This window comes from Xyrauchen texanus, chromosome 10, assembly GCF_025860055.1.
Source record: "Xyrauchen texanus isolate HMW12.3.18 chromosome 10, RBS_HiC_50CHRs, whole genome shotgun sequence".
Lineage (NCBI taxonomy): Eukaryota > Metazoa > Chordata > Actinopteri > Cypriniformes > Catostomidae > Xyrauchen > Xyrauchen texanus.
In genome coordinates, this window is record NC_068285.1 from 29,665,845 (window position 1) to 29,690,132 (window position 24,288).

General features: G+C 37.5%; 1 protein-coding gene across 1 annotated transcript in view; it reads left to right on the forward strand.

Moving 5' to 3' along the window:
• The window catches only part of LOC127650708 (CUB and sushi domain-containing protein 2-like), a 467,844-nt gene that overhangs the window by 123,422 nt on the left and 320,134 nt on the right, over positions 1-24,288 (forward strand). The window contains exon 7 of the mRNA XM_052136305.1: positions 9,833-10,058. Coding sequence (XP_051992265.1) covers positions 9,833-10,058 — 226 coding nt within the window. The remainder of the gene's footprint in view (positions 1-9,832; positions 10,059-24,288) is intronic.

The following is a 24,288-nucleotide window of genomic DNA, read 5'->3' on the forward strand; positions in this document are numbered from 1 at the left end:
GAAAGCGAAGAGCGTAAAATCAAGCTGTCTGACGAGTCAGTTGTCATTACTGCTGGTATTGCCGTTGAGGAAGAGATCCTTATGGTTTTAAAAACAAAAGATGTTTAAACAGGAAATGAGGGCTGATTTTCACTTCAAGTAAATTGGTAAGTACTTTTTGCATTGTTGTAGAAACATCATGAGTTTTCAGGAGTGTAAATTAGGCTGCTTGAGCATTCAGTGTCGGATCAAGTTTTGAAAAGTAGTTCTGTGTTCCATTCAACTTGGAATGTCGGATTTTACAACTTCCTACTAGGAAAAGTGCAATGAAATGCATGTATTTGAGACAGTAGGGTCATGTGCTAGCATAGCTGTTGTCTGGTAGAGAGGGATATCTAAATGATCTCTGTGATAATATACTGAAAACACCCTGACAGATCGAGGCCAAATATTAGCACAGCGTGAGGCTTTATTTGCTGCTTTGACATTACATGTGCTGACATGTGAAGCCCATTCTGTTATACACAAATCTAAGGCTCGTAAATGTACATAAATGATCACAGGACATGCATGCGTTTATTATTGTATGTGGTCACTGGAGCATATTCACAACAGTGCCATGTCAATCCACACATTAAGTCTTGCAGTTAATGAAACAATGAACGAGTACTCCATAGATAATAGCATGTATAATGGATCAGACATATGCGCGGGTATGCACAGTTGCTGTGGTCTCTCCAGATCAAGTGTGAATGCATTCTTATAGGCCAGTATGAACCAGGGCCATCTGTGCCCAGGCTGGGGGACAGGAAGCCCACAATAGGACACACATGCTCAGGCAAGTGATGCCAGAAGAAGACTCACTCCTGCAAATGGCGAAGCCCTACCATCCTTTCTTTCTTCCTCCTTTTTCACATCATCATCTATCATGTTTTTAAGACCTCTCCAGTCTTCAAAATCTCTCCCCTCACCCCCGGCCTCCTTATATTAGTTTCAATGCCACAAATCCACTCTCCTTTTTTCCTGTGTTCCTTTCCCACCTTATGTCTCCAGCTGTTCAAACTTAACCAGTTAAACATTTGTGTAACACATTTACAGGGAACATAAATATAATTTTCTTGCAGAACAGCAAAATAATACTTTGAAAGTTTAATGTAAGTTAAGGTTTACATCTTTGTTCTTTCTAAGTGAAATGCTGCATCACAGATGCTTTGTGTTTTCATGACACTCAGTACGCGTCTTGTTTTCTGTTGACTGTCTACAAGAATAGTATATAGTAGATATGCATTTAGACATTATATAGATACAGTATATAATGATAGATTAATTGTATTTAAGTATAGAAATGATACAGTGAAATCATTCCTGCCAGTTAGATTTTGAATGCTGAACGTGCAATCAATGTCATTGTGAGATTTTGTGAGATTTTATTGTGGTTGTTGTGTCATGATGACACAAGGTGTCCGAAAACCAGTTATTATTAATGTGTTGTACTATTTGTCTTCTGAAGCCATACAACACACTTCTCTAGTGGTGCAATACTTCTCATGTCATATCAACTACTTTTACCATGGTTTATTGTTTTTTTTTATTGAATTTTTAATTTTATTTTTTGTATTTATTTATTTTTTCTTGATCTTTACAGCCCTGAGTCACTATTCATTGTCATTTAATGGCAAAAAGATGTTTGAATAATTCAAATATATAAATTAATAAGTCCACATTTCCTTTCGAGTCACACAGTGTCACAAGCCAGAAAGCTCCAGAAGCCATCTTCTCTCTCCTCATTAGTACAATGTACAAACTCCATTATGCCCTATTTGATGTTTCCTACAGAGTGTAAATATGTGCCTACATTAACAGATATGAATAAAAAACAGCTCAAATGAATGTATAGATTCAAATCCCTGGCCTCTGAGCTTCTCCGGTCTCCCATTTACTTCCCACACTAGCTATTCGCTCGCACTGTGGGAAAACATTCAGTCTTCTGCATTCAAAATGTAAAAATGGCAGGCTGCTGATACAAAGTACCATCCTTTTCTATGGCACACTGAACAGAGTGATTGTCCCAAAAAGAAGAAAGAGAAAAGTTAAAATCTCAGAGAGTGGATTAGAGCTTGTCTTCCTTCAAAATCATTTTGTTTACTTCTTATTTTTCCTCTTCTTCTCTATCAGAGCAGTGCTCTCAGTTCTCATGGTTCTGATGCACACCACTCTCTGCTGTGTTACCATGGCAACCGCAGAGCTCGAGAAGGCTGTTCAGAGAGACATTAAACACAAGCAGAGCATCTTTTGTAGGGGCTTAGATCATTATGCATCACACATCGTACATTTATCGAAGCCAGTTGAACGAGTCAATTGGACATGAAAGGACTTTCTTGGTCAGTTCATTAGGAGAATGAATTGATTTAAACTAAAATTCTGTTTACAGGGCGGACTTACAAAAAAGTACTTTGGCAGTGATTTGCAATGACGGTATCAGGTAGTAGCATGTTACGTTGATAAATACCATGGCACTGAATGATTACCTTATCCTTGCGCCATGGTATTTATATGGTACTCCGAAGAATTAGCATGGTATATATTAAAAATAAATAAATAAATAAAATGGCATTGTTCATAAAAACAAAATAATAATAATAATGTTATTACCATGGTACAAACAGAAAAAAGGCACAAAAAAAAAATGTAAATAAAAATCAAATAAAATGGCATGTTTTTTTTAATTTATTTTGTATTTATTTGTTGCTATCTAAAGCAGACTTTCCAGAACATTTCATTACAGGCTTTAGTAACCATACAGATAATTACAATATTTGATATTACATAAACTTTGTGGTTATACGTGGTCCTAAGCAAAGTATTAAACTTTTGCAATTAATTCAGCCTGCCAACATAAACACACAGATTCCATCTATTATTTGAGCTGTAATGTTGTTTAATAATTATTTTTAACATCGTTTTAAGGTTTGCTGACATACAGTATATCGTCATGGTAACAGAGTTGTAAAATTGGCTCTAACTTTACACAGAAAAGGCTAGTAAGTAATTTTATCACACTAAAATCATGTTTACACACATATTGTTTATGTATTGTGGCTATAATTTTGAAAAAGTTATTATTTCAACATTAAAAAATTGGTCCCTATTCACTTCCATTGTAAGTGCCTCACTGTAACCCAGATTTTATCATTTCTTTTAAAGAAAAAGAGGAACGAGTCTAAATTAAATTTGTGGTTATCAACATTATGTCACAAATGCCGTCAATTGAGCTTAACTTGCATTGAACCCGGAATAATCATTTAAGATTCAAGTTTAAATATCTTCCATTGACTTGCATTGATATATTGGTTAAAACATAACAGACAGCAATGGCATCATTGTAATGCATTATAGATTGTAATTGGGCTTGTTTCTAACATCTGTTTGCATACTGAATTGTTGTGTTCCTTGCATATATTTTAACATTTATAGCCACCTTTACAATGCACAATGACTACATGTTGATTCTGGCATGTCACAAATTATCAAAGGTTGCATTTAATTTACACAGAGCCAAAACCCCTTTTGTGCCATGCATGCACTGATATTTCCTTCAGAACATGTCAATCTGGTTTTCATTTTGGTAAATACAAAATAATTTTTCAAAAGCCTTTCTGATATTAGAAGTTCAAGCATGAAGTCACAAAGTTTCTCTAAGATCAAACAACCAAACTGAGAGTCAGATCTGAGGCCAGTGATCGGCGTGTTCTCTTGATGTGTGACGGGAACTCTCGGCTGGAATACCAATGGCCGGTCCTGACTCGAGCCCTCCCTGCCTCCATTCTGCTTTCCATTCCTCTGTTTCGAGAGCTCTCAGGCACTTTTCCCCACATATGCTCTCTGTATCTTCGGGGAATTGTAAGAGTGACAGATCCCACGGAAAACTGACAGGGCCCAGGTCCTCCGCACCATTCTCCACTCACAGAAAAGAAATCATGCGATTAGCCAGTCACCGCAAATGAATCCCATGCCGGCCTGTCAGAGGGGAACTCATCACCCATCAGTGACATGGAGATTATTCACCTGTCTGAAGAATATCCACATTCTCTGCTCTCACACTGACAGAGAGATTGTTTATTTAGTTGGAGCTAGAAAAATTTGCCTGCAATGTAGGTGTGATGACTCACTTTCTCACGTTGTCTCCTCTTCCTCTCTCTCAAACACACACACAAACGGCAATTCAAACGCCCCCTTAAACAAATCTCCCGTCACTCTCATTCTATCTCTTTCTTTCCACCCCTCAACCCTTCTTTTACCCCGGAGAGCCTCCTAGTTATCATTATGCATCACTCGCTCGCACTGAGGCTGTTTGCTCCTTTATTGCCTGGAAGGCAACATATCATCCACTTGGCATGCACCCATAATTCAGAATTCTTCTGCAGCCATCAGACTGGAGGGTTTTCAGAGAAGAGATGTCTTTACATGCCCCTTTTTTTAAGTGTGATAAAAGGCCTGCTTAGCTTTCTTGTGCATATGTGTATGTGATATTGACAGAAGCAGACTCTGAGGTGACCAAATATTGGCAACTCTACACAGTTCAAAGACATCTCTGTTTTCAGTTAGGGAGGTGTTTGCCAACCATTTTCCTCGAAGCTCCTCAATGCTACATATTTTGGATGGGTCCCTAATCTAACATCTGATTTAAAGCTGCAATATTTAAGATTTGTTGGTTAAAAGTGAACAAATTGCCATTATTGATAAGTACATAAACAACCAGTGTTCAAAACAATGCCCTTACCTACCGCCGATTCATTTTGGTAAGCCTATAAAAATAATTAATATTTCGAGCTGTGGGGTCAGATTTAGCGTGAAATCGCTGACTTATGTCGTTCCTCTTTGCGCCATGATGTCATGTCCTTAAACACAGGAAAGAAGTACTGGCTGTCAAGTGTGCCATCTGAGGACGATGTTCAGTTCAATCAAACTCATTGTTCAGAACAGCATCGCTGCATTCTGGATGGATCTTTATCTGTTATCCATTTGGCAAAGTTGTTTACCTGCTATAATGCTTGGAAACAGTATGTTGTCTGGTAGGGGTAGTGCTTTTATGAATCAAACATTACCCGTGTGTTTACCGATCACAATCCGTTGTCAGCGGAAGTTACTGTGCATGTTTACTAATACGTTTAACTTTTAATAAATTATTTATGACTTTTGATAAAGTATGTTTTATCCCCATTTTTGCTTATTTTATGTTTTTAGTTTACAGTGTAGTTTAGTTTTAGTGTAATTAGGCTTACAGTTTCTCTTGCTTTATCAACTGCCATGTTATTTGTTCATTTTTGTCACAGTTTAAGTCTTTAGAGGAAAATGTATCGCCATGTATTCATTAATTTTAGTCAGTTTTACTCTGACAAAAATAACAAAATGTAGTCAACGAATATCTTTTACTTGATGACTTTCAAAATGGACAAAAAAAAGTGTTAAATTGTAACATTCCAAACTTTTATCAAATATTCATAATGTATAAACATTTTATAATGTAAACATGTATCAAACATACATTATAAATATGCATTGGCATACTGTCCTTGTTGTGAAAAACCTGAGCTCCTGAAATAATAATGAATAGGCTGGAGTATTAGCTACTTTTTAGAAGTTAGCCTGTATTCTGACTTATTCATGCTTTAGAGACTTATTCATTTCCTGTGAAAGGATACATTGCATGTAGCGTGTTTCTTAAGGAAACCACTTATTCACAACGCAAGTTATGCAACGCAAATTACACATATTCTGACTAGCGCATTCATGTTTTACATTTTTTTTCCTGAATATGCCCCATCTACCATTGGTCAAACAAAAAGAGATCCAGCCCCCCAACTAACACCATTGGTTGAATATAATTTGTACATTTTTAAAGTGCCATAGAAAGATAATTATCAAGAAAATTAAACTATGAATGGCTTACTAGTAGTTGTCTCTGCATATAAAGTTTAGAAAGGATAAAGTATTGTAAAAAAGAAAAAGTTACATAAATTAGATGTACTAATAAATTACTACATAAATTACTAGAGTGCTTAAAGAACTGAACGAGGTTCCCTTTCATAAGAACTCAAGCTGCGTAATTGCATTGGGACACACCCTGAGTGTAATGTTGTCTCAAGCCCCTGTACAATTACGGCAATTTATTTGCTGGTGGCGCTTAAGCGACTCCCCTAGGGAGCTACATCACGGGCTCCATAAAAGCACTCGCTTTGGCGCCAGTAAGATTTTCTTTTTTCGGTGCACAATTTGTCTAGGCCTGTGTTTGTTCCAGCGACACACGTCGAAGCGAGGATTTTTAATCTTCACTTTTTTTTCAGAGCAATTTTAAATTGTTATTTATTCCCAAACATTACATTAAGGGTCAGACGGGGACATCTGCTCTTTTCGATGCAATTTTTCACCATGAGGCGTTATCGCCACTTGTTCCAATTCCACAGCATCGAGATTTGGAGCTCCGTGTGTGGAAGTCGTTTGAAATTTAGGCTTTGTGTCTGAGAAGTTTGGAGTGTGAACAGACATCGGGTTCTTCCTCGTGTTTCTCACCCTCCCCCTGAGCGAAAGTGCAAGTATCATCAGACATGCTCTGAGGCCTAGATCGACAGCCATTTTCTGACAAAAAAGCATGCAAAAAAGTTACCATGTACTTCTTGAGCTGTCGCCATTAAAAAAAAAGCTGTATAAGAGAATTCGTCGTTTGCAGGTAAGGAACAAATTGGCCCCTTTGTCCCTATTGTCTTTTTCTGTGTCGTTCTGTGAGAATGCACTTGAAAAGGCAATTTAGGAGTGGCTTCTGCCTTTCTCTTTCTCCCCTCCCCATTCGAAGTGAAATACTCGTGGTGGAGGACATCATGCATGGGCCGGTAAGCCCGGCCACAGAACGAGGGGGCTGGAATAAGAGAATATTCCCAAACAGAGTGATGGCGAACCAATGAGCAGAGTGTTTCGTCAGTGCCACTATTCTTTCGGGATTCTATCAGGAGATGCAATGTATTTTAACTCTTATCTTTAGCCCGTTCTTAGGCCACACGGGCGTTCTGGCGAGACAAGAGCACTTCTATCTCTGCTCGATATTTTGGTGGTGTCACTCTTTTCAGTCTGTGTTGGATCTTCACGCGATGGTTTTGCAGTCCAACCAAGCGCATCACATTAAGGAATGACTTAGAGCTAATATCAGCTCAGTTTGGAATTTCCCAAATATTAGCACCACACATAAAGAATGATGGGGCCATTGTGGCAAATTGGTTTTCTCAAATAAACATTTCCCCCCACTGTTCATACAATTTTCCCCGTACAAATACCAGGGAAAATGTTTATTCTGTCAGTGTCCCTGCTGGAGATACATTTCAGGGTACCCATCGTTTATGCCTAAATACAATAAAGGCAAAAACATTATCACATTCCCTTTAAAAAGCCACAGTATTGGAGGAGTGAAGCCTTCTCTCTGCTGTGCCGCTGGTTCTATGGCAGTCTCCAAAAGCCAAGCACACTACCTAGTGGTTACAGGTCTCTCTCTCTGCCCATCTGTCGGCTTAGCAGCAGCTGTAGGGCATTTCCAACTGGGTACTTCAAACAATAAAGCATGGTTATGTATTTCAATTCAGGCGGGCTCCGCCGGTGTTCAGTGGGATTCTTCCGACAGTTGTTTCTGTTTGGGAAGCCCCCGTTTTTTATTTGAGAAACTCACTTTCTCTTAGAAAAAGGGCCAATAGAGGAGATTCCCCCTTCTCAGAGAAAATAAAGCTTTTACAGCCATTGTTTTCTGGTTCCGGAAAAAGATGCCAGCTTGCATGCCGTCAATGTCAGTTGGTGAATCCATCGGCCACCCCAAAAGCGTCATTTCGCCCTCTACTATTGATCAAGTTACCCTTTGAAAGATGGTATGGACCTCATCAGGCCATTAGAACGGACCTCACGCTTTGCATTAGTTCTGGTGGACTAGGCAATACGATACCTGGAAGCAGTGCCACTGTGCAACATCTCAGCACTTAGTGTTGTGGAGGCACTCTTCAGAATAATCTCCAAAGTGGGGATTCTAAAAGAAATCCTCACTGATCAAGGTACTACATTTATGTCACGAACACTCTGCAAACTATACAAATTATTAGGTATTTAATCGATTCGCACCAGTGTTTACCACCCACAAACCGATGGGTTGGTGGATCGATTTAATAAAACCCTGAAAAACATGATCTGTAAGTTTGTACATGAGGATGCTAGGAATTAGGATAAGTGGGTGGAAGTTCAGCATCTGCGGTTCAAATTGGGTCATGGGCAGGTGCGCAGCACCCAAGACAAAAAAGGAGGTGAGACAGTTTCTGGGGCTGGCTGACTACTACCAAAATGTTGTGCCTTGTTACTCTAACATTACCAGCCTGCTGACTGTTCTCACTCAAAAGGGGGCTCATGATCCAGTCCAGTGGATGGAGTCGTGCCAACAGGCTTTTCTCCCACTGAGAGGTCACTGTCAATCTGATCTACTTTTGGCCTAACAGTGTGCCAAAATATATTTGTAATTACAAAATTTAATAAAGTGAACCTGGTGTCAACAAAGTACATTATCAGTTAACCGTACTGCGGACATCAGAGATGGTCTTAAGTCTGAATCGTTTAAAGTGAACTTGTGCAACCCAAAATCATTTTTAACTGACCTGAAACTAATTAGTGTCATCCACAGTCTGTCAGAAAATAAAAGCTTACATTTTTTGCCACATCATCGAAGCTGCATGGACATTCTGTCCTGTCACACACTGTTAACACAGCGCTGGACTTGACAGAAACCGCAAAAGCAGCTGATGATGCACAGCGGATGTTATGTAATTTACATAAAGAAAACATTGATCCAATGACTAGTCAAGTAGCACACTTATTTTGTGGACAACTTATCTACTAGTAAAAATAAGTAGTTGTGCATCCCTAGTTTCAGTATAGGTTATGCCATACTGTATGTTTCAACTCGCCTCAGATTTTGTATTTCCAGACTTCCTGCGTGATCTCTGAATCAGACATTGACATAGCATTTTTCAATCTGTCAGCTAAAAAACAACTTTAGATGACATCTGGTCATCTGTAGTTTATTTCTATCTTTGTGTCATGCTAGAGACAGTGCCTCTTCAGGTGATAACATGTAATGAATTCTTTGAAAAAGAGGTCAGGTATCCAGACTTAACTTTTCTCTGTCAGAAGTTTTGATTTCTTGCTCGCTCTCTCTCAGGGGATGGATGCACAGTGAGACAAGGGGAGGGAAGAGAGTTGGTCTGTTGTTTTCCCTTCAGCCTCAGTTGGCTTGGCTCTTTTTCTTCACCTCACGGACTTGCTGTCAGACATTGACACTGAGCATCAAGGCTAAAGGGGGAGAGAGAAGTAGAGAGATATTGCATTTGATTCATTAAGGAAAGTTGGGAAAGCCAGGGGGCTCAATTACCACAGCAGCCTATAAGTGCCTGTTTGTTATCTAATTGCTTCCTTAGCACAATTTTTAAGAAGGGGAGAATGTTATGAGTACAAATAATTAAAATTATTTTAAATTGATCTCAATGAATTACACCCATGTTACTGCATGTTGCATCACTGGCCTGCAAGTGTTGCCTGAATCCTCAAGACCACGTGTCAAAGTGTCTTATCTTTATCTAATTCCAGCAGTTTTCACCCCATGGTTTAATTAAATGGCTCCTTGACAAGATCTAAAAGTTATATCTAAAAGTAAAAAAAAAGTTTAAGGGGTGTTTTGCCCAAAAATGTAAACTCTGTCATCATTTAATATAGTCATATACTTTTTAATTTAATACATGTTTATTTATCTGTGTATTTGCATATTAACTCTTCACAGCGGACGATGGATGTGGCGGCACACTACGGGGTCAGAGTGGTGTCATCACCAGTCCAAACTACCCGCAGGAGTATAACAACAATGCGGACTGCACCTGGACTGTGCTGGCTGAGCCAGGTGACACCATCGCTCTGGTCTTCTCTGACTTTCAGTTGGAAGAGGACTATGATGTTCTGGAGATAACCGGCACAGAAGCGATCCTCCCAGTGGTGAGTGCCCAAACATGGTTTTGATTTCTGATAAAAGAGGTCCACCTGAGGCTTCACTGAGGAAACCTACAAATATGGCTCATGAAACCCAGTGCTAATGAGTACAGGTGCTTGCTATAATGCTATGCCAGAAGCTTTTTTGTTTGTTTGTTTTTTGCTCAGAGGTTGCTCTTTCATGGCTTAGGAGACATAATCGAGATTCTTAATAATCGAAGGTTATTTTTTGTACATTGTCATTTATATATAAAACATGATCATTTCCACATTAATTTTGGTCCTCTGTCAGAAAAGCTTAGTTTTGGTGCTGCTTCTTTAAGACTTGACAGTAAATGCCCACTGTTATTACTGGCTCTGTTCTTGACTAACCTGCAGGCTCTGTGCCATCTTACTGCTCACCGATACTGGGAGGCCTGTGGAAGTGATAAGGTAAAGTAGGTGTTGATGTGTTGTTGTGAAGGCAGTCAGGTGCAGATGTCTACAGTGTGACATCACAATATGGAGGAAGTAGAGAACGAGTCGTTTTGGTAGCTTTGTTCAAGCAAATGCTCTTTTTACAGTGAGGAGGAAGTTTTGAGTTCTGAAACTTACAGCATAAAATTGTGGCTAAAAAGACCCAGCGGAAGCCTCTGTCAACCAGTAGGCCCAGCAGTAGAGCCTAATGCCTTCTACACTCTACACGACTTTCAAAGACATTGGATCGTGGTACTGTTCATATTACACATCTGTCTGTCTTGTCATGGAAGTCGTAGCGTTTTCAAATTACACAAGGAATCGGCGATAGGGGTGAACACATTACAAAACATTTCACTATTGACGAATCTGCCTGGACTCAAAATTATGTTTCACAACAGAGTGCACATGAGAAGTGATATGAGATACGAAAACAAATGCATGATCATATGTTACGCATTTCAGAATATGACGTATATGTTTTTAATGGCTTTACATAATGTGTAAAGGCATCATATATTTTATTGGTTACAATATGAAAAAGTACCTCCTATTGAAATATCTTCCTTTTTACATACCTGACTGTCCAAAAGAATTTGCAATTTCTCTTCAACACTTCTCTTTCTTCACCCGGTTGTGGTACAGTTCAGAGGAAACATCAATTAGTCGCTGGGGCTCCTGCCAATGTTCCACGAATGTTTCTTCCATTTCTTAGGTCCAATGAGATTTTCTGGTTACCGCAGCCATGCTAATTGATGTTCTGTTGCAGGTACATCGGGACTCCTCCCAATGAAACTTCCCGTGCCCCGTTTCTTGCTCTCTCATTTGGCTGTAGGTCAATGCTGTGGTTGTATTCAGTCAAAACATATTTCACATTGCGTGATTTGGAATCGCAGACAGGTCAAGCTATTTAACATCCTAGATATCTCGCTGACATCGGCGATGCGTCGGCGCTTCTCTCAAATCGCGTCTTTGATAAGTCATACATTGTGATCTTCGTTCAAGGGAGTGAGCTCCGATTTGCCTACGATTTCGGGCTTTTGTCGGCAATCTCCACAAAACTGTCGGCTAGCAAAAATTGGGCTTAAAATCGTGTAGTGTAAACTCGCATGAGGAAGCACAGCCATCACATATTGCATTTTAGGACTGCACGGCAAACATTGTCAGGTTGATGATCCTAAGGTTACTATAAAACACTATTGCTTTGCTGATAATGAAAGTAATTTTGCTATGTCACATTGTTGAATGGAGATTAATCTGATTGCTGTCTAGTAGAAGCACCTGAGATGTTAAAGAGATTATCATTTGTGTGTTTTTTTTGCTGTGGGATTGGCAATGGGAAGGTGTGCAATGAGAGAAAAGAGTGGCTCTGGTAAGGAAAGGAGACACGAGATATTGCTTTGAAATGGATCATAAGCAAAAAGGTGGCATCTAGACCAACATTGTTTGATAGATCTTTCTCTAGTATTGTGACAACTTGAGGGAGAAGAGAGGGAGTAAGAGAGTGAGAGCCAGGAGAAACACTTGTCACAAAACATCTCAGCACTTGTTCAGTGGAACCGAACCAAATCACAGCTTGATTCAATTATTCAGCACATAATGCACACATACCTGGACCAAACAGAGAGCATAAACATTTTTTGCAGTCCATTGCAGGCCTTGTCCATAGAGCTCCATAGGACTGTTCATTTATGAAAATGGTTTTATGGTCCTCTGCTTCCTCTTTGCCTCTTAATTTACTTGTGTTTCTAATCACACCCATTAAAGGAACAAGCACAGTAATAATCTCTCACAAATGTTTGGATATGGATGGGTTAGTATTTTCGTGATGAGGCTGTGGACCTACAGTACTGTATATGTGGCACTCTAATAAAAAAATAAAATTAATATAAAAAGCATGTGAACATTCTTCCATTGAAATGTATTTAACAGAATGGCAGTATTACAGCAATGGCAGGTTTTAGACATGAATGGCAGTGATTCTTTTTTTCTTTTCTTTTTTTTTCTTTTAGATGTTAAAGTATTTTCTTTTATTCTAGTTTACTCTGCAGAGAAATATATAAGCAGGCAATTTTCACACATTTCATGGAAAAGTGTAAACACTGTGGCTCTGCTGTGCTGTTAAAACATTACACTGTTTGTTTTTGGTGGATGTTTGGAATGCTCAGACAAACTTCAATGTTTTGATAGTGCTAGTGTTTACACTTTAAAAGAAAATTATCCTACGGACAGCTTACTTAAATTATCCAACAGATAGCTTACTTATAACTGTCTCTGCAAATTAAGATGTATAAGAAAATATATTTTAAAATAAAACTTAATAAATAAATAATCATAATAATAATAATAATTATATATATATATATATATATATATATATATATATATATATATATATATATATATATATATATATATATATATAATTTTCTTTTAATTTTGGATCATGTGAAGACTCGGAAGGCTTAAAAACTAAAACATAATGTCCAAACCAGGTCCCTTGAGAGAGGGTGTCAAGCTAAATCACAAGTTTTTGTTGTAAAGGTTAAGGCTAAATTATACTGCTCCAACAAAGATGGATGTTGGTGGTGGTATTGTTGTTGTATTTTTTTTTCAGTCATTCATTTTTTTTTAGATCAGTGTCTTAATCATGTTGGTGTTTGTGGGACAGTGTGACAATGACAAGTCTGACAAGTTATGTTTCCCAACTTTCTACACCCTACAGCAAACTTTGGCTGTTTTGAAATGTTGGGGCAGTGTGCAATACCCTTAATATGTCAGCCTCTCATAAGTTAAGATTGACACTGTCTTCCCAATAAACTAGTGGCTAATTGGAGCAGCATTGGGGACTTTGTTTGAGACCATAGCAACTACTTTAACCATTCAGACACATTCGGAACACTGAGACAGAGAAGCTGACATGCAAATTAACGCCTTACGGCTGTAGACCAATTAGAGAAGCCCTTTTTGAGTGGTGCAAAGATCCTCCCTGCTGCTCTGGTCCAGCCTTAAACATGCACAGGCCTTATTGAACTGTGATGCCCCACGCAGTTGCTGTGAAGATTGGATGCTTGTCTGCTTCTCTGTCACACTCTCTGAGGGTCAGCAGAGGAGTATAGAGAGTTCTGTGGGAAGGTTGTTCTTGCTCGGAGGAGGCGATCAATAGACCCCACTTCTCGCTTGCCCTCATTTCTTAGTCCCTTCTGGTCCCCTTTCTGCCACCATGCATGGGGTCACAGCAGATCCCTTAATTAAATAGGCAATTAACAGAGGGTGAGGAGTGAGCAGACACAGAGAGCGAGAGAGCGAGAGAGAGAGAGAAAGAGAGAGAATGGATATAGTGTCGGTCGACCTTGGCATGTTCTAGAAGCCTCATGGAGTGTAAACAAAGTAGGAATGACCCATCAGGTACCATATCACTACATGTTGTGGCCAATTAACCATTGCAAATGCTCCATAACAAAGAAACAGAGTACAAGGAATGACAGTAACTGTCAAAAAATGGCCAGTCACTGCAAAGCACCAGATTGTTAGCAAGGACAGTTTGGCCTTGGATGAGTGAAAGAAGATTGCAGAAGATTGTTTATTTTTCATTTATTTATTTTTTCTGCTAGAAGCATCTGTGATGTTAACGGTGGATTTAAATAGGTCATGTATTTTTTTTTTTCCTCCTTAAAGTTCACATAGAGTGTTAGTACATGTTTTGCACAAAAAACAGTCATAATATAGTATTCCTTATATATTATATAACCACTTTTTCTGGAGCTCGGTCTCAAATGCTGTTTCTGTGTTCTACCACATTAAGATATGCCGACTGTTACATTATTGCAGAGCAAACACCCCTCTTGTCTCTGCAAACGTTTATCATATTTAAATAATTTAATCAGACATCAAAATGTCAAGAGAATTATGTATTTCTTTGGTAATTTACCATGTAATAAGCACGATCTGATACTGCAAGATATACAATATTGGAGTCATGATCGTGGTTCATTTTGCTATTAAAACGGCTGACTATACAAGTACTTGCATATCAAAATAAATTATAAAACACTGGCAGATGAAACATAAGAATTACTCTTGTTAATAACCAGCATTACTGACATGTTCAATTTTGTTGCCACTGCTACATCTTTCAAAACATGATTCTTTGCAAAGCCTGAATCGTTCTGAAAAGAATGTATCCATGAATCCAAACATAGTCTTACACTGACACCTTCAGGAATTTAGTTTCAATTAACCACATTGGGATCCTTCAGAAGGCTATGCAGAGATACTGTATTGTGCAGGTCAGTCAAGTCAAGTTATTTTTAGTTGTATAGCACTTTTCACAACGCTCATTGTTTCGATGCAGCTTTACAGAAAATCATGCTTTAACTGAAAATGAAACTGTAATACCTATAAAGTCTAAGAGTCATCATTGTGTTTTTTGATTAAATATGATTGTAAATTGTGTTTGAAAATAAACAATTAAATAACAATTGTATTTCGAACCCCAGTTAGCAAGACGAAGATGACTGTGACAAGGAACACAAAACGCCTTAAGATGTTTGTTTCAACATCTTCAACAACTTGACAGTTTCAATCAATTTCTTCCCTATTGCACTTGGTAAACCATTTCTTTATGAATCTCACTTTGTCCACAGGGCCATTGTCATGCTGGAATAGAGAAGGGCCCTTCCCAAAATATTGCCTCAAAATTAGAATCATACAATGTTCTAGAATGTAATTGTATGCATTAAGACTTTTCATCACTTAAATTACTGGTACAGCCAAACCTATTCATTAGAAGGGGGTGTCCATAGATGTTTGTCCACTTAGGCCCGATTTACTAAAGGTTTGTGTGTTAAAAACACATGCAAACATGATTGCATGTGCAAAAACTTTCCAAGCTAATCAGTTAACACTGTCTTATGAAGATTGTGTCTTTCAGATCTGCAAAATAGTACGTCTTCATAATTTGCGTTTTTTTTTTCCGAAATTAATATGCAATTAAGAGGCGTGTCTCCAAATGAGCAGAAATACAAATGAATTAAATTGCTCCTGCAAAGTGATTTAACAAGCCTGAAAGTCATTTCAGAAACACAAACTGCAAGTGCAAATTAATATGAATGAAAGGCAGGTTTTAATCTGATTTGTATCATTTGTAGACTGTGTATCATGCTATCATTGTGGCAAAACAGAGACTTTAAAAATGCAGAATACATAGAAAACACATTTTCTATACAAATTAATGTTATATAAAATATTTGTTTCATAAAAAAGGTTTTATTTGGTTATTTTAGAACTTGAAATCATAACTGATAAAATAAGGCCTTCTGATGATTATTCAACTATAAATTCTAAGACATATAAAAAGACTACTAATAATTGATGCCCAAAGTATGTCATATTTCAATATTTTAAACATTATTTTTAACTGGCAAAAAAGTGGCATTTCTCTCCAGTGCTCGATCGAAGTTGGCCGGTGTGCCCGATAGACCCACACCAAACAGGTGTGTCTTTCCCCCTGCAAAACAAGTTGTGAGCGTTCTTTCTGTCTCGTGAAGCCTCCCATGTCTCCCGAGCACAACTACACCATGGTCAAGATATCTGCGGTTTGAAATTCAGATCCTGTTTTAGAATGCACCAGTAGTGCGATGGCTTAACATGTACATAATACTTTATTTTTTAGTCTTTTGAATTATGAATTCAAGCGATTTTGTCCTCCACTCCGTAATCGTTCTGATACATTTCAAGAGAAGAGTATAATACAGATTTTCTCTTCAACTGCTCTACACTTGCTAAATATTGAATAAATATTGAATAATATATTGAATCATCTTTTGAGAGCCGTAATGTGGTGCAATTATCCCATGCAAATGTCTCCTTTTGGATGGTGTGTCTAAAATATTTGCATGTGTAGTTATTTGTGCGGTTTTTCTTAGTAAATTACCTGCAACACGCCCAAGACGTGTTCACGCAATTTCATAGATTGCACAAGCAAATTAGTTAGCAAATTAGTTATTTGGGAGCTTATTAAATTGGGCTTATTAAATACATGAATTGTATTATTTGTATGTGGCAGTCTGGATAGAACTGAGTAGGATGATTTACAGGTGTGGATACAAGGATGTAAAGGTTGCATTACTCTGATAAACAGTAGTCCCACGTATGAAGTGATCAACAATTTAGACAGATACCATGCCCCTGGAAGGAATGAAGTCAAAGGCTGAATGAAAAAATCAATTTGCAAGCGATTGGGAAGAAAAACAGTGCTGCTCCTTTTCAGGACCCGAGCAAACGCTGAGCATTTGATTGGCATGAGACGTGTCTGTATCCTGCGCAAGGGCTAGCAAACAACATTGGACACTCAGTCAGCTGCTGGCATATATTGAGCAGGGCAGCTGGGTTAGCCATGATTCACTCTGAAGAGCCCCTCATTCCCTCTTTATCTCCTTTAGCACTGTGCCACTGAGCAGCAGTAGAATTAACATAGCCCAACACCACTTGGAGCAGATATCTGTACATGATGAATCCAGCCATTAACGATTCATTGGTCTGTAGTTGCATCTAAATAAACTAATTGGATCTAATTGTCACCTCTCAACTGTCGTGTCCAATGTAAGGCATTAAAGGAAGAGTTCACCCAAAAATGAAGATTTTCGCATTATAAATGTTTGAATAATCGACTTGTTTCTTACATATACCTATCGATTCGCTTCAGAAGACATTCATTGATCGACTGGAGTCGTGCACATTACGTTTATGCTGCCTAAATGTAACTTTTGGACTGTCTAAGTGCTGGCACCCATTTACTTGCATTATTAGGACCTGACAGAGCTCTTATCTTCTTCTAAAAATCTTTATTTTGTGTTCTGCTGAAGAAAGACAGTCATGCACCTCTGGGATGGCATCGTGGTAAGTGAATAATGAGAGAAATTTCATTTTGGGATAAACAATTCCTTTAAGCTCATAATATAATTTAAAACATTATACAGTATATACATATATATGTACATATGTACACACACACACACACACAATATATATATATATATATATATATGTATATATATTATATGTGTGTGTGTGTGTGTGTGTGTGTGTATATATATATTATATGTGTGTGTGTGTACATATGTATATACTGTATAATGTGTTATAATGTACTGTATATTTAGTAATATATTAAGTAAAATGAGCTTTCTTCGCAGAGAGGTGGGGCTCACCCTAAGGGATAGGGTGCAAAGCTTTGGCATTCGTGGGGGGCTCGGAGTACTGTAGAACTGCTGCTCCTCCACTTTAAAAGGAGACAGTTAAGGTGGTTCAACATTTTAAATGAAACACATGCATTAACACAGTTATTGTAACAGCTATAGGAATACAATCTGTTGAATAATTCTCATATTAAGAAAATAAAAATATTTTTTAAAAAATCTTTAAAATATCAAAATCCCATATACACTTTGTCAAAATTGACTTCTTGAAAATGCTTTGTCAAATTTAGGATTTGTTCCCACACATATAATTTTATGATATTAAGCACTTCAGAGATCCTTAAGTCTTTGTTTTTGCAAAGATCTAAGGCAGTCAATCCTCTGGATAACCTCTCCCTGATCTCTTATTACTCAGCAGGGTAGAGAGCAGAGAACAGTCCGCTATGCCCAGGGCACCTAAACACGACCATAAGAACTGTTTGTTATTTATGCCTCTAAACAACGCTTTGTTTTCCCCTTTCTCTATATATCTCACATATCTCTATCTGTACATCTCCACAGAGACTGACTGATGTTCAGTAACTACTTTCATTATTGATTACCTGCTTCTTCTAAACTGTGAAAGAGAGCAGTATTTATAGAAAGCACTGGCATTTAGGATGGATCCATGTAGCCTCAAACGAATGCACTGCATTTTATCATCACATTTTTTATTATTTTTGTTATTATTTTTTTTTTTTTTAGGAACAGTAGAATAAATGTGCTTGTTAAGTTGTAATGTTTGATGCCTTATAAACAGGTTATTAAGAGTGTTAAGAAGAGGTAGAAATTCATACAGATTTTTTCCAGGGTACTGCAACTATGCTAGAACATTCAATGCAGTAGTAATCTTGCAAAATTGCATGACTCCATTCTAGGGTTATGTAAAACTGTTTTCAAAATGGACTGTTTTATAGGTATCCTGAAAAGCTAATCGATTAATTGTTTCTGAATAATTAGGCTGGTTTCGGGATCACCTGACCACAACCGGGCTCATTTCTTTTGAGCTGGTAATAAAAGATGCATTCTTGCATATAAAAGAAAAAAAAAACTAGGTGGCTTGAAACGCGGTTTTAAAAGTTGAACTGTTTTTTTTTAATTTGATACACCATGTTAAAAACACAGTGCCCATGGCGAAACACTAATAAATAAATAAATAAATAAATACAGCATGGGATGAGATGTGGTGGTGACATCACTCTGCTTACATTTAATATATAATTTACCGTCTATAAATGTAATTAATGTTAACAAATTATACATCTTTTCAAAGGTCTAAGGGTTCAACATTGATATCCGATCTCTGTTTCATGATAACAATGCTCCAGAAACAGCAATCTAGTTATTTGTGCCAGGAGTACAAATGAAAACATGCAATATAAAAAAATGTCCTTGTTTTGTGCTTGTCTTTACTTACTCTGCTCTTGTTTTATTTTATTTTGGTTTGTTTGTTTGTTTGTTTTTGTTATATTTTTGTTAAATAAAAGCTCTAATCACTACTCTGCATTTGAGTCCTACCATTTCCTCACTTCAAACTTGACACCTACTCTCTAAAGCTTTACTCTCGTGACTGCATCATTATTGGTTTACTGATGCACATCTTCCTTTTTAAATTCTCCCCACCTGTGTTTGAACCTCAGCAGCACTTGTTTTAAGCCCATCCCTGTCTCTTCATGCTGGGAACCAGAATGTTCCAATCCTGAGTTTTCAGGGGAAATTTGTCATGCATTACTGCTAACTGTCAGTCACAAAACCCCATGTGCTTCCTACAATAAAGTGCTCTTCAGTTGGGTGCGGACAGAGAGATGGGTGTCGCACATTTTCTTTTCGCAAATCAAGCTGACAGCAGCGCAGGCTCAAGTAATTGCCCACTTTCTTTTCCACCACTCTCTTTAGATTACAGTCTGGATTCGCACAATGGACCAAGGATTTGTCCATAGTTTTAATTAATTAAGTTTTAATTATTTTCTGCCATATAAATAGTGCTTGCCGAAAAGTCTGAGAAAAAACAATGGTGAATATGCATTATAAATAATTCTTACCTTTTTTTAAAATAATTATTATGTAAACAATTATACCTAGGACCATTGGTGGAGGAGTGAAGCATAGCTTGCCGTTTTTCTTGATATGTGTTTGCTTAACACGATGGCTTATAAGCACTCAAGTCACGCAGATCCCCACAGAGACAATTCCTCTCCTGTCAGTCTTTCCTCTGCAACCTCCTCGTTATTATGGAGATCCCATAAAGCATCTGGATACAGACAGGATGCTGTAATTGTCAGATGAAAGTGGGCCATTGTAAAGTCTTTCACTATAAGTGCTGTTTCTCATTTTATTTGTCCTAGGTCCTCCCGTTGTCATTTATAATGGAATGAAACTCCAGCAAATACAAACACTGGGGAAGGACGGTGGTGCATTTTACATGGAACTCTGCATGGAGTGTTGCAAATGTACACTTCCCCATACTTTAGACACATGTCACAGTTAATTACATGAGAACTGTTAAAGCAGGTCAACATCTTACTGTGGAGGGCAATATCAATACTGTTTCTCAACTGGATGCTTTTCTCATTCCAAATCTTTTTTCTCTTAGTGTGTTTCTCCCCCCTGATCCTCTTTATATCTAAGGTGAGAAGAGAGGGAATTTTCTTTTATTTTGATGGGAATTTAGACCCATATACAGTTTGTTCAAATTCTTCATTTTCACTGAATCTATTGTCTAGTTACTGACAAAACACAAAACAATATCTGCATCATAATCAACACAATGCTTTCTGTGAGTTGGTGGGGTTACGTTTTAAACAAGGAATGACTGTGCTTCTGTACTGCAAATGTTCAGTATGCTTGTCTGTCTAGTTTTAGATTTCTAAATATCCTTAAAATTAGATATATTTACTTCAGATGCAAAGTTACATAATATAGTAAGACACTAATTCAAGGGTCCACAATAGTACACTAGTTAAGCATGAATAAGGCAGTAATTAATACTTAACTGAATGTAGAGCAAGGCTATTTAGCTATAATGTAAATAAAGCATTATTAAAGATTGTATTTGTGAGTAGAAAATAATGCAATTCATGTTCTATTTCAGAGATTATATTTTTTTCCCACAAGTTTGTTAAACAATATTAAGGTGGTCATTAATGCTAATAAATATTGGCTTTACAAATGTGTTAGTAGTAAATTACTCAAATCTTCTATAAAAATACATCTTGAACTCATATTCTAAAACGAAAGTTATTGGTTTGTTTTCGACACATTAGATTTACAATAAATCTTAGTTAAATTTGAGAAAATACTGTAAACACCTAATAAATGTCAAACAAATTGATAAGTTGTGTAAAAATGTTTCACTTTAGAACAGGGAGTCAAATTGTCTTTATTTGAAGATTTGACCAATTCATTAGTAACGAGTGCATTATTGTGGACCCTTAACATAAAGTATTTATTCATTTGATTCGATTTTTGTTCGTTTTTCTTAAGCATGAATCTAACAAAGTTAATAAGGTTAATGCTTAAAACATGAAAGGAAAGGAAAACGAACTTAAAGGTATAGTTAACACAAATATTAAAATGATGTCATCATTTAATCATATGGGTGTGTTGTTTCACTCCCATATGATTTCTTTCTTCCTTGGAACATAAAAGGGGGCAGAACAGCATCAGTCACCATACACTGTCATTGCATAGACAAAAAGGGCATTGTCGACCTACTTCAAAAGAAGGAAAAAAGTCAGAATGGTTTGGAACGACCATTATTTATTGGAGTAAATAAAGGCAGTTTTTTATTTTAAAAATACAGTATCCTCTGACAATGACTCTTATTAAAATGCTTTGTTATTTGGATATTTCACTGGAAAACAAGATATAAGTACTGATTAAGAAAAAAACAATTGGTGTGTTTCAGCAAACTTGAAAACACATGGAAAAACCCTCAATGATAAGATTGGCATGTAACTAAGTATCTTTGAATTCCCAGAGAACATGTCAAGGGGAAAGGCTGATAGGATGATGGGAGCCGAGTACAATATCATCGTGGTTGTAATGCAAGTCATTCCTTATAGGACTAACCAGCAACATCATGTCAGGCTTTCTGACATTGCCTTTTCAATTATACCTCGAGATGTGGGTGTGCTGATCTGCATGTAAAGCATATCCTTCACTTCTTTAGTACATTCGGTACCGACTCAGTTACAAAAAAGTACACATGTATTCTCTCCATGAATAATATGCAAGACCATATGTTATGGTGGAGTATGTGCTAAACATACAAGCGGAGATCAGACTGAAATATATGTGGTGAGGTTACATTCTCTCATTTGCCAAGGACCCCTTCATTTGTTGGTAACCCCCATGGGGAATTAGAACCTCCTATATGTTGAACTGCAATGCTGTTTAATAAGTGAATCCACACGTTCAGTTAATCTCTGTTGCCCAGTCAGATCATGGAAGATTTTCTTGCTTGCGAAAGTGCCTCGGAGGGGAAAAGCTTCCTTCCAACCTGTGCGTATCATCACCATTTCTGCTAAAGCAGCAGAATTAGACTGAAACTGTGTTTTGGCTTCCTATCAAGGACAGTGTGAAATCGATTGCTGTCTATTTAGTCCAACCGAAGCACTTTATTTTTCACAAGTCATGTTTTATAACCGTCCATCAAAACTGCAGTTGTGCTGGAATGTGGGGATATCAAACTGTTATACTCCTCCATTTAGAGTGTTGAAGTATCACTCGCTTGTCTGCCTAGTCTAAATCAATAATCAAAACAGACAAGAGCAGGTGAGGAACAGATTTACACAGTCAGCATCAAACAGTCTCACATATTTTGTTTACATTGTATCACTGTGTTCACTTGAGGGTCATGACCTTTATCCAAATTATTTTCCTGTATTGTTACAAGTGCTTAAAAATGGAATAACATTTCAAATAAAAATATAGCTGCAAGCAGCGATGGCGGGCCCAAGCCGGTGGCACCGCCACCCCCGTGCCTTTAGGGTTGCTGTGCACGATGGGCAAAAACGTAACCTCGCTTTGACCGTCGAGAAGATGTGTGCTGTAGAGCTTGCATCAGTGTGGGCTCTTCAAAAGTGCGATCGAGGGCACATATCAACCACAAAGTATGCGTGAGCACCCTTCTGATATCTAAAATGAAAATGACACACCCTACGGTCTCATGGAGTTAATGGACACATGAAATATGTACACAAGACTGAAAATTCATATGAAGTGTGCCATTTGGGACTAGGGATGGGCTGATATCTTATCGTTTGCGATATATCGTTGAAAATTCTCCTCACGATAAAAATGTGTCTCCTCACGATAATAATGATAAGTCTAGTTGATGACGTAGTTTTGTACTGAGCGCGATTCACTGTTCACGTCGCGGACATTCTCTGTGCGGAGTGAAAACAAGCATGGCGGAATGCAGCCGTTCCGCAACAAATCCGTGATCTGGTATTGAAGGACGGCAGAGCACGGATCCGACACGCAGCGGAGCCGATCCGCAGTTGGTGGAAATCCGGGTAAGAGTGTGTTTCACTCTGAACTTCTTTACTTTATCAGGATTTATTTGCAGTTGTACTCTGTTGTAATTTTGAAACACAACTGAAGACATGGTTGGTGATTGTTACTTTTGCTGTTTGCTTTGCACTATTTTTCCACCATGAGAGTATAAATAAATGAAGAATCTGTGTTTACATTTTAAACTTGTAATTGATTTGAATTATTATTATTGTGTAATTGTTGTTGTGTGATGTTTTTCAGCACAGTCACTGGAACACAACTTAAACATAACATAATCTGATATTTTACAGAAGAAAATAATTTATCGTCATTTGTATCAGTTATCGTAATAAATCCCTGAAATTATCGTGATACATTTTTTGGCCATATCGCCCATCCCTATTTGGGACAGGGCCTATGACCGTGAACCACAATAGTCACATCTATGAGGTAATTCAAATGTAGAATAATTTTTTATGTCATAGGTCAATATCTTTTGCAGCACTTAAATGTGTTAATCCAGAAGGCCAGTATTTATCTGGAGGTCTTTGTACAGGTTTATTAATGTAATTATAATTTACGCTTATGTGTTCCTATGATATGCAATGGAAGTACATTTTTATGTTTAACATGGGTGTATTCACAATACATAGCATACAATATAATATTTTAAGATTATTTATCATTATGTTAAGTACATCATTAAAGTTAAGATAGTAAATGTATTTATATATTTTGTAGTAGCTAATATAACAAGCAAGTACACTGCGGGAATTATGAATTATACCAATGGAGTATGGATTGCTTTTATGCTGCCTTTATGTGCTTTCTGGAGCTTCAAAGATTAATTTGCAATGTGTTCCACATTCAAACCAAAATATCTGACTGTCTGTTGGTCGGAGCTAATGACTGTAAATTAGAAAGTTGTTCGGCTTGACGAGAACAATATACACGGCGAGTTTTGTAACTGTAGATAGAACTAAGTTATAACACACTTCATGTGTCCTTTTTTAGTCATAAATTAATTTCCTCGCCACGGCCAAAACGTTAGAGATATCAA